Here is a 12239-nt window from a genome sequence, read left to right on the forward strand (position 1 = left end):
TGAAAGTAGTAAATGTCCAATTTTGTCTTGGTTAGGTACATGTTGGGAGAGAAGACAAAAAGAGAAACTACAACTTCAGTCAGGAAAAATAAAAACAATTTATAGAAAAACTAACCATAAGATGTATTCTCCCATATGCAGTTAAGAAAATTCTTATACTCGTCTGGTTCTATGATGGTACATAAATGTAAAGGACTTGAGATTTTAGTACAAGAGACTCAGATTTTAGAAATTCCATTCCACCAACCCAACTTTAAGCCCTTCCTGCTCTCAAATGGGAAGAAGAAGAGGTTAAGTCAAGCCAATCTTAAATGTCAGTAAACGTAAATACAAATATTTTTGGAGTAGCTAAAATACAATCTACCTTCAGATAATGAAATGTTTGTGTTTAGTAACATACATTTGCATGTGCATAGTACTATTTACTTTTCAAATCACTTTAACCCATTTTACCCTTACAACAAAGTTAAAGTATGTATGGCAGTTATTTTACCAGTTTCAAGATGAGTTAAATTAAGGCACCATTGAGTTAATGATTTTGTAAAGACCAAGCCTGAGCTTGTAATTGGGAGTCCTGTACTTAGAGCCCAGTTTTGTCTGAGCAGTCATGTTTCCAATTTTATGCTGAGTGCCAGTAAGTCATAGAGATATTCCCTGCATTTATAACCAGGTGTCCAAAAAGAAGGCGAGAATTACTTCTGCTTCTCCAATTTTCCATCTAAAATATTTCATGATTGAAACATATACGTATTTAAGAACCTACTCCAGAACTAAACTGTAGGGTTGTCACCATGTGGACTCATAATTCGCTCCTTCTTTGGCCAAAGGCAAGAGAAAGAAGAGAAAAGTTGACAGGGTGCCCACTTTCATCTCACCCAGAAGGTGGCTGGTCGTTGTTGAGAATATAACTCTCCAAAGAAACAGGAGACGCACTCTTCAGGAAATAACCCTAGCAATTCAGCCCCTCTGCAAGGAACATCTGTTCCTGGCCATACAAGGTCCTTTGCAGCTTTAAAAAAAAAGCAAGGCTAAGAGAAAATGTTACAGAGGGCTTCTCCTGTGAGGGCAGAAAGCAAAGGGACAGATGGGGAGCAGTGTCTGGAGAGATCAGGGTCATGGGCGTGTTAGCATTATTGGGGGATTAGGGCTCAGAGCGCATTACTGCGTTGGACAAAAGCCAGGAGAAAAGCAGAGAGTAGGCTTATCACTAATGTATGGAGATAGAAGGCCACTAAAAATTTTCAGTTTACTTCTCATAAGGCAACCACATTCAAGGCCCCCTTCTTTACATCTTTACCTCACTACTATCAAAACTCTAACCTCTACCACAAAGTCTATACTTCTAAAATTTTTTTCCCTTCATGCCATGATGCAAAAATCCAATTAGTTTTCATGATCTTAGTTTAGAGCATGGAACCTAGTGTTTCCTCCTTTTCACCATACAAGCCATGTTGACTTTATTTATCAAAGCCTAGTGGCATGTTAATATTTCTTTTTGCCAAGTGAATTATTCACTTCTTTTCTTTTCCATCTTATCTTCATGTCAAGAGCCACTTTTTGTGTTTTCTTGTTGAAGGTCCCACCCACATATACACCCAGTCAGGATTCTCCACGCCCATCATCAGAGACCTGTGTGAGCTGTGTGACCATCTGTAGTCTTTGCATGGCTGCTTTCTGCCCAAATCAAGCTAATTCAGCCAAGAATACTTTCTTTATTTCAGGCTTCTCAAAGAGCATCTTGGAGAAAAAGAAGTTGAGTTGGCACTCATCTTTGACTCAGTTGTGGAAGCTGACCTGGCGAATTATACCTGCCATGTTGAAAACCGAAATGGACGGAAACATGCCAGTGTTCTGCTGCGTAAAAAGGGTATTTATTTTTATAACTATAACTATGGTTTGCTTAGCTATCAACAATTATTGAAGTTAGAGATATTTCTTGGCTTTATTTTATCATGTAGTGTAAACTTCTATTAACCATTTTGTCTTTTTAAGGAAAGATATTTCTCTTGCTGTGATATTAACATAAAATGCCTATGATCTTCAATATCATTAGGAAGTGGATAAATGAAATGAAGTATTGTTATATGTTAAATCCAGTGATATAAAGTGTACCTTAGTTACTAGTGTTACATAAAATTTGATATATATTTGACATTCAATATTTTCTCCATATTTTGCCTTCTTATATCTTATATTGCTTAAATGAAATGCAAGAGATTTTTTTTGGATGAGAAACACAGTTGCTTTTTTATTCCCTGATTAAAAAATAAAAAATTAATAATCCCATATAATATTCTTATAATTATCATAGAAATTATAAACGATATTTTATGATATGACCTGGTATTAAGAGGTCTTTATCAGGTGCATATATTTCTAAATATTTTGGCATTTATGGAGATCTCTTTCTCAAGTTGGTTCCAGACAGGGTGGAAATTGTATATAATGAACAAAGAAAAGAAACTCTAAATTTACATATAAAGGAGATAAAAACAGATATACAAACAACAAGCAATCTCAGCAGCTAGAGTAGCTTCTGAACTGGCTCTTACCTTGCTATGACTTTTGGTTGCTGCAAAAGGCTAAATACTTTCTGTATATGTACATCTGGCAAAGGCTTTGCAAATGTAGCAGAACAAATGTTCTCAATCAGTGTCCTTGTTGCCTAGGTTTTAGAGCAATAATAGAACAGATTCAATCAGCAAGGTCACTTAGTTGTACTTCCTGGCCAGGATGGAATTTATATTTTCCAGCCAGCCCTAATACTTGACAATGACCAGCAGCTCTTGAAGAAGCAGAGAGGAATCATTATTCTGAAAATAATGCATTTATATCTCTAGCACCACTTCGTACTCCATTAGACTTGATTCTGTCTTAAAATAAAGGCGTATTTAAGTGTAAAGGAGTCTAATAGAGAAAGTAAAGTCAGAAGATCCAGATTCAGGAGATCCTGGTTCAGTAGGACTGACTTGTCTTATTAGACTCCCTAAACCTTAGTTTTCTTATCTTTGAAATAGGATTAATAGTATCTACCTTGCAGAGTCACTTTGAGGTTCAAATAATAATGATATAATGAGTATGAAATATGCCATAACCAGTCTTTATTATTATACTGAACTTGGATAATTTATCCTAGGTAACCACTTAGGAACCACATGAAGGGCAGGTATTGATCATGCCCAAACACCTTGTGGCAAGGATCACTTTGTTTCTGTTCATCTTAGTCTTATTTCGGGCTTAGAGATCCTCCAATCAGAGCCTGCTGTTATACCTCTGTATCCTCAGAAATATCAACCTGAGCAGTGTCTAGCTAGTAATAAGCACTTAGAACCCATTCTGGTCAAATAAGTGGTTAATTTTTTCTTTTATTATTGAACACTTAGCTACAGCCAGCACTATGATAGATGCTGGGGAATAGAATGCTGAATAAGATAGACCTACCTAGGTCTTCTTGGAGCTTATACCTTTTGGAGGAGTGAGAATGCAAAGAAAGACCAACTTTAAACATTTTTCAAAATTCCGCAAAAGATATATAGTATTATAATTAAAAACCTGCTATGAGGAAAAATAATGGGGGGTGTCTTATCAATCGGCCTGTGTGGACAGAAATAACCTCATTTGAGTTTTAAAATAAATCCATTTGTCTTTAATAAGTAAAGCAACACAGGGCAGCACCTAAAAGTTTCTAAGAATTTGACACTACAAACTAAGACACACTATAATACTCTGCTACCTCACATGGCTTCTACAAGGAAACTGGTCTAAATCATGATAACTGACAATGTTAATTCTCATCTTCCAAATATTTAAATATTGGAGTTCCCCAGGGTTCAGGTCCCCTCTTCTCACTCATTCAGTAGGTGATTTCATTCTATCTCCATCTCATGGTTTTGCTTACCACTTATATGCTAACAACTCCCAAATTTATGTCTAGCCTGGACTTCCCACCTGTATACTCAATTGCCTACTAAACAACTCTTCTTACAGATCTAGTAGGCGTATCAAATTTAGCTTGTCCCAAACAGGATTCCTAATTTCTCCTGCCTACGAACCTGATCCTCCAGTCTCCTTCTTCATCTCCATCACCATTGTTCTAGTTGCTCATGCCAAAATCCTTGGAGTCATTCTTCACTTTTTCTTTTCTCTACTCACATCCTATATCTACTCCACCAGCAAATCCCATGGCTTAACTTTCAAAGCCTATCCAGACTCTGAACACTTTTCTCACCTTCACTACCCGCATCCTCTTCTGAGCCACCAGCACCAATTACCCGGATCATGGTAACAGCCTAACTGGTCTCCCTGCTTCCATCCTTTTCCTCTCACAGTCTATTCTTATCACAACAGTCAGAAGGATCATTTAAATATGTAAGCAAGGTCATGTTATCCCCCTGATCAGAACCCTCCATTTACAGTTCTTTCCCTGTTCCACCAAGAATGAAATCCCAAATCTTTACCATGTCCTATAAGGCACTACACAATCTGTTCTTACGTCTGATCTCATTTTCTACCACAATTTTCCTCATACATTATACACACTAGCCTCCTTTCTGTTTCTCATGTTCACCAAACACAGTCCTGCATCAGGTCCTTTGCACTTGCTATTTCATCTGTCTGTAACACTCTTGCCTCCAGCTGTCTCCATGACTCCCTCCTTCCCTTCATACAGATTTCTACTTAAATGTTATCTTCTTGATAGGTATTTTCTGGCCATCCTATATAAAATGATATTACCTTTCATTTTATTTTTCTTCTAACCTGTCTCCACTTCTTTTTGTTTTGTCTATTACTATTGGATATTATATTGCATATTTGTTTGCTTCTTGTTTTCTTCCCCCCACTAAAATATAGAATACTTGAGAACAGGAACTTTTCTTGCCTTATTTACTGCTGTATCTCCAGTGCATAAAACATAGTAAGTGCTCAAAACTATTTCTTGAATGAAAATTCTCCTCATGGAGGACAAGCACAATCAGGTGAGCAATAAATAACAGGGATTGATAAAAAGAAGATTTGATCTGTGATTTTGTCATGACTAATATCTGCCCTGGATTACCTAAATGCGTTTTTTTCTTTTCAAGTATTATTTACTTTCCAGGGATTGCAAACTCAAAGACCTCAGGTCCCAGGAAAATACTGAATTTTTTTAAGAAGAGGGCTGGATATTAGACAAAATCAAAACATAGACCAGAGAAAACATGCCTTGCTTTAAAAGGGCAACAACTACTTTGTTCTATGAGATTACTGCTGTTTTTGCTGGAATGTATGCCCAGGGATATGAGAGCTTCGAAGTTTTCAAGTGAAGCTGAAAGACTGGATACGAAGTCTTTTAATTTTAAAATATTAGTATTCATTTTTGAAACATTGTATGATCCAACAAAACCAATTTTTTGGCCCATAGTATACCAGTTTGTACTCTCTGTTCTAGGTAGCAGTTAAATGATTTCACTGTGCTTTACAAAAGTATGCAGTTAATCTTCCCTCACTTGGTCTCCTTAGGAGCTTCTGACGATATAGTGGAAGCCCAAGAAAGAGCAAGAATCCTTATGGACCTGTCGTATTTTTTTAAAGTCAGAACAAGCTCTAGCTAGTTTTGAGAAACTTAAGATATTTTCTTTGGAGTTGGACCTTTTAAGCTTTATCACATCATAGCCTGGCCTCATTGGCAGTAGTATTCCCACTTGGAATACTAGTATGGATTGTTTTATGGAACAATAACTTCTTGATGAGCTGTAAGTCAAATATTTAATATGCCTTAAGTGATCATTATGGAGAAGAAACATGATGAATCCTTTCATTAAGTGAAAAGGGTTTTTGTAAAATGAAAACTCACATCTAACATATCCAATTAACAGGATCAAGTTTTGTAACCTATCCCTCTTCTTACCTATTTATCTTCTGTCTGCACCTACCACTTCCTTATTCTCAGATGAACAATTTGCAGTACGTGCAACTAGCATTTCAGTAAGAAGTTCATCCTAAATTTTTTATTTGGTGAGCCAAGAGTGTGAACTTAGGTTCCAGAAATTCTGATAATTATTTCTGCTTCCCTGTACATACCTCCTTTCTCATAAAACAGAGGCATATCATTGAATCTGTCTCTCTTCATTCTCAGTGCTGCTGCTTCACTCTGTCCCACCATATCTGAATAGAAAACTTTCTGAGCCTGCTCTGGATCACACCTTAGACTGGGTAATTTTTAAACATTATAAATTTAGTGCTCACAATCCTAGAGGCTGGGATGTCCAAGATCAAGGCACCAGCAGATTCATGTCTGGTAGGGGCCTATTACTCATTTCTGTCTGAGGTATCAGAATGGCCTTTGCCATTCATATTTCTACTAACATTCTGATCACGACCATTTAGGCAATCTCTAAGATGACTGAGGAATTCTCTGTAGCTCTCTTCTTCTTCCAAGCCCTCACCAGAATTGCCCTTTTCATGGCAATATACCTCAGATCTCTTCTACTCTCTATCCATTACCCAGTTCCAAAGTTGGTTCCACAACTTTAGGTATTTGTTACAGCAGCACCCCACTTCTCAGTACCAATTTCTGTCCTAGTCCATTTGGGCTGCTATAACAGGATACCTTAGACTAGATAGTATATAAACAACGGAAATGGATTGTTCACAGTTCTGGAGGCTAGGAAGACCAAGATCGAGGTACCAACAGATTTGGTATCTGGTAAGGACCCATTTCGCATAGACGACACTTTCTTCGTGTCTTCACATGGCAGTAGCAGCAAAAAGGTTTCCTCAGGCATCTCTTATACCAGGCCCCGTTCATGAAAGTTCTACCCTCATGACCTAATCACTTCTCACATGCTTCCCTCGTTTTTTATTTTTTATTTTTTTAGAAACAGGGCAGGGTCTCACTCTGTTGTCCAGGCTGGAATGCAATGACTCAGTCATAGTGCACTGCTGCCTCAAACTCCTGAGCCCAAATAATTCTCCCACCGCAGTCTCCAGAGTAGCTGGGGCTACAGACACACCACCATGCCCAACTAATTGTTTAAATTTTTTGTAGAGACAGGGCTTCACTTTGTTGACCTGGTTGGTCACAAACTCCTGGCTTCAAGCGACCCTCCTGCCCTGGTCTCCCCAAGTGCTGGGATTACAGGCTTGAGCCACTGTGCCTGGCCAGGCCTCCCTCTTATATAATCACCTTGGGGGTTAGGTTACAACATATGCATTTTGAACAAACATTCAGACCATGACAGAAGCCCTCAGGTGGGATCTCCTAAACTGCTTCCCATCTTGTGAATCAGAGCAGCAAGCTTAAACATTCCCTGCATTCTCTCTCTCCAGTCCCTTGGCTTCAGTTGCTATTTGTCCCGTTCTATAATATCTGATCTTTGTGTTCACAGTGAAGAAATAGGTGGGTTCAAACTAAGAAGGTAAAAAGAACTACCCATGTACTTTGGGCACCTAGAAAAAGTTACAGGCCCATAAATATTTGCTGTTCTTGCTACAGCTCTCTTTGTGAAGCATATACAAGACACAGCCCAACTAAAATGACTTTCAGTTTCTCAGTGAGTAAGTGTCCCTTGAAGTATAGATCCTGCTGAGATTGAAAATTGCAATTGAAAATAGAAGACAAAAGAAAATCCAGGTGGCATTTGGGTGATGGCAACTGTGCCCTCTGATTATAGGATAGATGTTTCCCTTTTGATGTGACTGCCTGGGCTGAATCAAAGAATGCTGGTTGGGTCTCTGGGCCTAGGTCCACATTTTTCAACTTAAACAGCCATCATTACATAATATCTTTCAAAGATATTTTTTATAAAACGGACCCCAAAATAACAAAAGTACTTTTTTCACCATGGTTTTCTTCCATAAATTTACTGCTGAAAAAAATGTCTGCTACTTGAGAGCACAAATTGTTCCTGCTGCTGAAGTTTTCCATCTACCTAATAGCAACTCTGCTCTGTAAATAACATAGAAATTGCTGGAAAATTTCCCATTCCACGACTTTTAAAACATTTGAAAGCTCTTCTGACCGCAGAGAGAGACAGACAGAAAGACCAAAAAATTTATAGCGTAAAGTGAACATCTTAAAACAGGAAAAACCTTTTGAATCAAGTCAATTAATGCCCCAAGATGAAAGAGAAGTCAGTTTTCAGAGTAACAAAGTAAATCGTATTGGTTTCTCTATTTAAAATTGGCTTTTAATAATGTATGATTGATGGTGTATATAAGACGGTCAGAAAACAAGTAAAAACTGTGATTTGCAGCCCACAGAGATCTCTTAAGAAAGCCTGTTTTGTCCCCAACATGGGCAGAGGCAGAGGAAGGTAGAGGTTCCTGGACAGCCACGTTTTATATAGAGGGCAGGAGGCATTGCTAATTATGTCGTGAATTTTTTTTTTTAAACCCGGAATTTTGTGGCTTATTTTTTTAAAAAGACCACCTCTTGCATCAGGCACGACAGACACAGATTCCAACTTCCTACCCCTATTCATTGTGTGTGCCCTCACAATATTCCTTGTTGGCATATTTTGTCCTTCACAGCAGCCCCACTCTCTTCCTTTTTCTATCCTTCCCCCTCTCTCCATACTCAAAAAGAGTGACATTTATTTGTGTTTCTTACATTTCCATTCTATGACTCTCCTGATTGGCTGTTCTGTGTGTGTGTGTGTGTGTGTGTAATGTATTTTTAAATATATATTTTTATATTTTATATTTTATTTTTATATTTATATATTATATATATATATTTCTTTTTTATAAAATATAAACTACTAAATGGATCTTAATTGTTATATTGAGCCTGGCTAATTTCTCTTAAGCAATAATCCTGTATAGAGATAAGGGACATTCCTAGAGAAAGGTTGACAGTCTGGCTTTGAAGAATGACAGCCTGTCAATGGTCAGCAATTTGATTTTGACAGTGCCCCATAATTGATCCATCCAGGAAGACTGACTGATGCCAACTAAACTCACAAGGAATTGATGTATAAACTAGATTGTCTCTCTCTTTTCTAGTTTCCAGTTACATGGCAAGCTGAATTAGTAATAAAATAGTCACTTGGTAATTATGTAATTACATTAAAGGAAGGTTAGTTTATCTTGTAGGCAATTTTATCTAATTATCATGAGACCAATAATGTCCCTGTGGAAAATATGTCTCTAGTCTGATGTCTCTCAGATTCAGTATTTTTCCCCTGGACATTGCTGAATTCACATTCTAAATTCTCCTCCGACTTCCCCTTTCTCTAAATTTCATGATACCATACCCTCTTTTGATGATACACTCTTTAGATTTATTAATATCACTGATTTACTACAGGTTAAGTCACTGTTCCCTGAACCTGGGAGACATTATGTCTTCTTCCATTATATTTTGATTTCATTGTTCCAATGCTCAAGAGTTCTAAGGATGCCCCACTGGAGCAGCCTAAGTCTGCTATCAGGTAGGCTGGTGTTGGCTGAAGAGGCCAAGTGATTAGCCTGGATTTCTCATTATGTTTTAGTTCCATTGGGCATATTATATCACATATATATTACAGTAATTTATTCAAATAAGTAGGGGAAATGGATAAGCTAATTTTACCTGCTTACCTTATATTGGATTATGTTCTACTGGGGTTAAATGAAACAGTTAAATCCTGCAAACTCATTAGATTTTATTTGATTCTGAAAGTAATTTTATGATGATGTTCTCCTGCAAAAGAATAGGACCTGTGGCCTGAGAAGTACTAGATGGTAATCTTGCTAAACCAATATGATAATTTAACAGAAATAAGAAAATATTGGCCTTGGACCCAGAATAAAGTAGCTTTAATAGTTCCCTGAAATACATTTAGAGCAAAAGCATATATATGACATCTCAGATGCGTTCAAAACAAACTGGGAGCAACTATTCCTTTTCAGATAGACTTACCACTTTTAATAGTAAATTAATCAAATTTTAAAGAGTTTATTTTAGAAAAATTTGATTCATACAAATGTATCAAGAGCAAAGCTACTGCATTAAGCAAGAATTTTCTGGACAGGAAAACAGAATGTAGTACATCTTATATACTAGAAATATGGGAAGATCCCAAGTGTTGCTGATTTAATTACCTTTTCCTGTTTATTCTGTTCGCTCCAGATTTAATCTACAAAATTGAGCTTGCAGGGGGCCTGGGAGCAATCTTCCTCCTCCTTGTACTGCTGGTGGTCATTTATAAATGCTACAACATTGAATTAATGCTCTTCTACAGGCAGCACTTTGGCGCTGATGAAACTAATGATGGTAAGTTGTCTCCTATTGTTCGAATTCCATTAAATGGCATGCATTTGTGATTATGTAAGAGACCTTCCCTATTTTTAGGAAGTACAAGCTGAAATATTTAGGGGTAAAGGGCTATGGCAAGTTACTTACCTTTAAAAAGTTTAGAAACCTTACCAGGAAAAAGAGAAAAGAGGAGAATATATTAACAATAGGTAAATCTGAGTAAATGCTATGTATGTTTTTTGAAATAGTTTTATTTTTATAATATTCCTATACGTTTGACTTTATTTCCAATAAAAAGTTTAACAATAAGACATTAGTTGCTCAGGAGATAAAACAATTGCTGTCAAGTCCCTCCCACTTAGTAAGAAGCAAATTAAGAATCAATTCCAATTTTTTTTCAGAAAATGCAAATTTAAGTACAGATCAATTTAGCCATTGCTGCCATCTACAAAACAAGCAATCATGCAAGAAACAGATTGAAAGCTATGGAGACAATCCTTTTAAAGCTCAAAGTACATGTACCTACATATTTTGAATGCTTATAGCACCATTCTCAAAGGTGACCTGAAAGAATAAAAATTCAGAGTATAGCTCATAATTTTCTTGTATTTGCTGTTTATGAATTTTGAAAATCTTATGAGAGAAATATCAATAAAGCAGTATACTGAGCCTTGTTTCTTTGAACATTTAAAATGATTTAATTTTTTTCAAGAGTACAAACTGCCATGTTTCCAATCAAAATCAATAAGAAATCATGGCACGTAGCTTCTTATACATAAAGTTCTCATCCCAAAACTGCTGTAAGCCTTGGGATGAGTTTTAATTGACTTTCATATTTTCATAGTAAATTACAGAAATTCTTCTTTCTTTTATTTTTCTTTTACCTTTTTTTTGAGACAGAGTCACTGTCACCCAGGCTGAAGTGCAGTGGTGCAATCCTGGCTCACTGCAGTCTCAAACTCCTGTACTCAAGCAATCCTCCTGCCTCATGGTGGTGCATGGTGGTGCATGGTGGTGCATGCCTGTGGTACCGGATAACCATGGGGGCCGAGTCAAAAGAATCGCTTGAACCCAGGAGCTCAAGGTCGCAGTGAGCTATGATCTCATCACTGCACTCCGGCCTGGATGACAGAGTAAGACCCTGTCTCCAAAAAAAAAAATGAATAAAATAAATAAAAATATGAAAGGGAGGCTTCTGTGATTAATATGTTTTGAGTCCTGATAATATGCAATTTGTTAATCTCTGAGATTATACAATTTATTATGTTAATCTACAATAATTAATTACCTTCATCACTGATACCCAATAACCTAGACTAACTGCTCAATTGTAGTACATATTTGTAAGATTAATTTTATGCTGATATGATAGAATTTTTCAGGAATTAAATATTCCACTTTGCATCTTTATCTGCAATGTGGTTCATGTGTTCAAAGGTGTCCAGTAATATAGAACATTTTGATTACCTAATTGTATGTATTGATTCCAAATTCAGTGTTGGGGGGAAAATGCAATATGGGGAGAGGGCACTTCAAGTGTTTTCGTTAGGAATGATGGTTAAAATATTTTATATTTCTGCATAGAACCTTGGACCTTAAGTATATAACCTCTATATTAGCTTCAGTGGAATACTAAAAAGTCAATATGTATATGGTGAAAATGAATAAATTTTTACAGTTACAGAATGCCAAATGTCAGCCAGATAATCTATCACATTTTTCATTTCACCATTTAAATATTTTGACATATCATAGACACAACTTAATTTTAACCGTATGCTTTTTCTTCATGCTCTCTCTTTGACAATATCTATAATGGTATTTCCTAAAAGTTCTTATAAAAATGCCTGATTTTGTATAAAATAAAATCCATCCAACAAACTTTAATTTCTTAGCCATGTTTAAAATTTAATTCATTTTAATTCAACCCACCAATGATTGCTTCATTTATTTAACCTTTCAATTTTTCAGTCATTAAATATTTAAGTGTCTACTAAGTGGCAGGGACTATGCATGATGC

General features: G+C 36.5%; 1 protein-coding gene across 1 annotated transcript in view; it reads left to right on the forward strand.

Annotated features, from left to right (window-relative positions):
• Positions 1-12239, forward strand: part of IL1RAPL2 (interleukin 1 receptor accessory protein like 2) — a 604886-nt gene that overhangs the window by 576945 nt on the left and 15702 nt on the right. Inside the window, exons 6-7 of the mRNA XM_050775873.1 lie at positions 1722-1867; positions 10094-10237. Coding sequence (XP_050631830.1) covers positions 1722-1867; positions 10094-10237 — 290 coding nt within the window. The remainder of the gene's footprint in view (positions 1-1721; positions 1868-10093; positions 10238-12239) is intronic.

Source organism: Macaca thibetana, chromosome X (genome assembly GCF_024542745.1).
Source record: "Macaca thibetana thibetana isolate TM-01 chromosome X, ASM2454274v1, whole genome shotgun sequence".
In the NCBI taxonomy this organism is placed as follows: domain Eukaryota; kingdom Metazoa; phylum Chordata; class Mammalia; order Primates; family Cercopithecidae; genus Macaca; species Macaca thibetana.